Below are 1,823 nucleotides of genomic sequence, written 5' to 3' on the forward strand. Positions count from 1 at the left end.
TAGGTAGGTTGATGTCGTTATTGTTATTGTTGCATGGGCAAATAATAATTTTTGCAATTCAAATGTGAGTGAGTTCATCACTGAAATAGATTTCAATTTAAAGATAGACTTCACTGTAACATCAAATAACATGGCCAACAAACAGCCAGCAGATGGCTAGGCGGGCTTCAATAAAGTGCGGCACTCACACACACACACACACACACTCGCATTCCATAAGGTCCAAAAGTCCATTAAAACGACTCAATTTAGAACGGGGACATCAGCTCCGGCTAACAATTCCAATGTCATTTTTGCAAAATAATTGGCTTTTACTTATCTGAGGTGGGCGATTTCAAATAAATGACCATTCCATAACAACCGGCTGGCTAGCTTTGTTATCTGCCTTCATTTATGTGTTTTTGTTTTTTTTTTTTTGCCCTCAGGAACCTTGCAGTTCTAAAGTTTGCAATTGAATTTTATTTGTACCATTGCACTGAGTGATACATGGAATTTGGTACTTATTAGATTTATCGGAAGGAAGTTATCATTTCATTTTATACATCAATTCCCACAAAGTCCTAGGGTAGGTGTACTTTCCCCCAAAAAGTTCGGTGTCACCAAAAATAGCCGAGAACACTTCACTTGGTTTAACTAATTAAAATACCGCAAATGGTGGCAGTGTTTTGATTTTAGCTGAAGGCCACTTGAGCTGTTATGGGACAATTGAGTGGAAAAGTAATCAGGGCAATTGATAAGAAAATCAATAGCCAATTCACTGTCACTTTTGCTATAAAAATAAGTTTTGCCAAGTTTCGCAGATTAGTTCAATCGTTTTTGTTAGAACATTTGGATTATTTTGCACGAACAAAATGAAATTCGGTAAGAAGCGTGGAGGAGCAAAAGTGAAGAAAACTACGACATTTATCCTTCTCTTCCACAGTTTTCACTTTGGCTATCTTGGCTTTGGCCTTTGCCTGCGTATTTGCTGTTGGCGATGAATGTGATCCTGATGGCAATGGAAAACCTGTGTGCACTAGTGCCAATGTTGGCCAGCCTTCCCGCAACTTCTGGGATCCCACAGCCTACTGGTTGTGTGTTTCTGCCGGTGCTGAAGCTGAGTTGAGACGCTGCCCCAGTTCCAGCCTTTATGATTCGGCCACCCAAGCCTGTATTCCAGCCAGTTCATGGGTGTGGACCCCACCTTGCCCCGAGGAATAAAACCGAGTTGTTGTTAATTAATAAATTGATGAGAGAAAAATAACATGATCGGATGCATTTTTTCATAAAAAGGAAGAGATTCAAATCCTGGCTAGGTGAGGACATAGAAGTCTTAGAAATTATGTTTTGTGTTGGCCAAACATCAAGGACTAGTATGAAACGTTATGTTCTTGAGCTTTGAGAAGCGTCGCAAAATCCTATCGCCAACAGACGACGTGAATATTTTTGAAACGCTTAGCTAAAAAGAAGAATCTCTGCAAAATTAAGTACTGCAACTGTTGTTGTCGTTGTTGTGGTTACAATTTCGCTACGTTTCGATTCGCCCGGCTTCGTTTTGTTTTCTTGACAATTGACTTCCACTCGAGTTAAAATTGCATTTTTTTTCCTGCTCCTGCAGTTGTTGCAAATGTTGTTCAAGTGCGTTCAGCATATCGCTGAAATGACGATATATGACTCCCAGCACAACCTGAAGTATTGTTGTTTGTTCTGGCGCAGGTTTGTTTCTTTGTCGCCCAATGTTTGCTATGACACACAAACCGCACTGTTTCTCCTCCACTGAGAACTGACTTGCCATAAATGTTGCAAGTTGCACCAACCACAAACCAACCAAATAAACAAAAACA

The 1,823-nt window shown here is 40.2% G+C and overlaps 1 protein-coding gene across 1 annotated transcript; it reads left to right on the forward strand.

Annotated features, from left to right (window-relative positions):
- The first annotated feature begins 720 nt into the window (after positions 1-720).
- Positions 721-1,248, forward strand: LOC101889570 (uncharacterized). Its single transcript, XM_005177207.4, has 2 exons — positions 721-861; positions 923-1,248. The coding sequence occupies exons 1-2, from the start codon at positions 852-854 to the stop codon at positions 1,198-1,200; spliced, it is 288 nt and encodes a 95-aa protein (XP_005177264.1). The 5' UTR covers positions 721-851; the 3' UTR covers positions 1,201-1,248.
- The last annotated feature ends 575 nt before the right edge of the window (positions 1,249-1,823 follow it).

The sequence above is a fragment of the Musca domestica genome, unplaced genomic scaffold, assembly GCF_030504385.1.
Source record: "Musca domestica strain aabys unplaced genomic scaffold, Musca_domestica.polishedcontigs.V.1.1 27, whole genome shotgun sequence".
Taxonomy (NCBI): Eukaryota; Metazoa; Arthropoda; class Insecta; order Diptera; family Muscidae; genus Musca; species Musca domestica.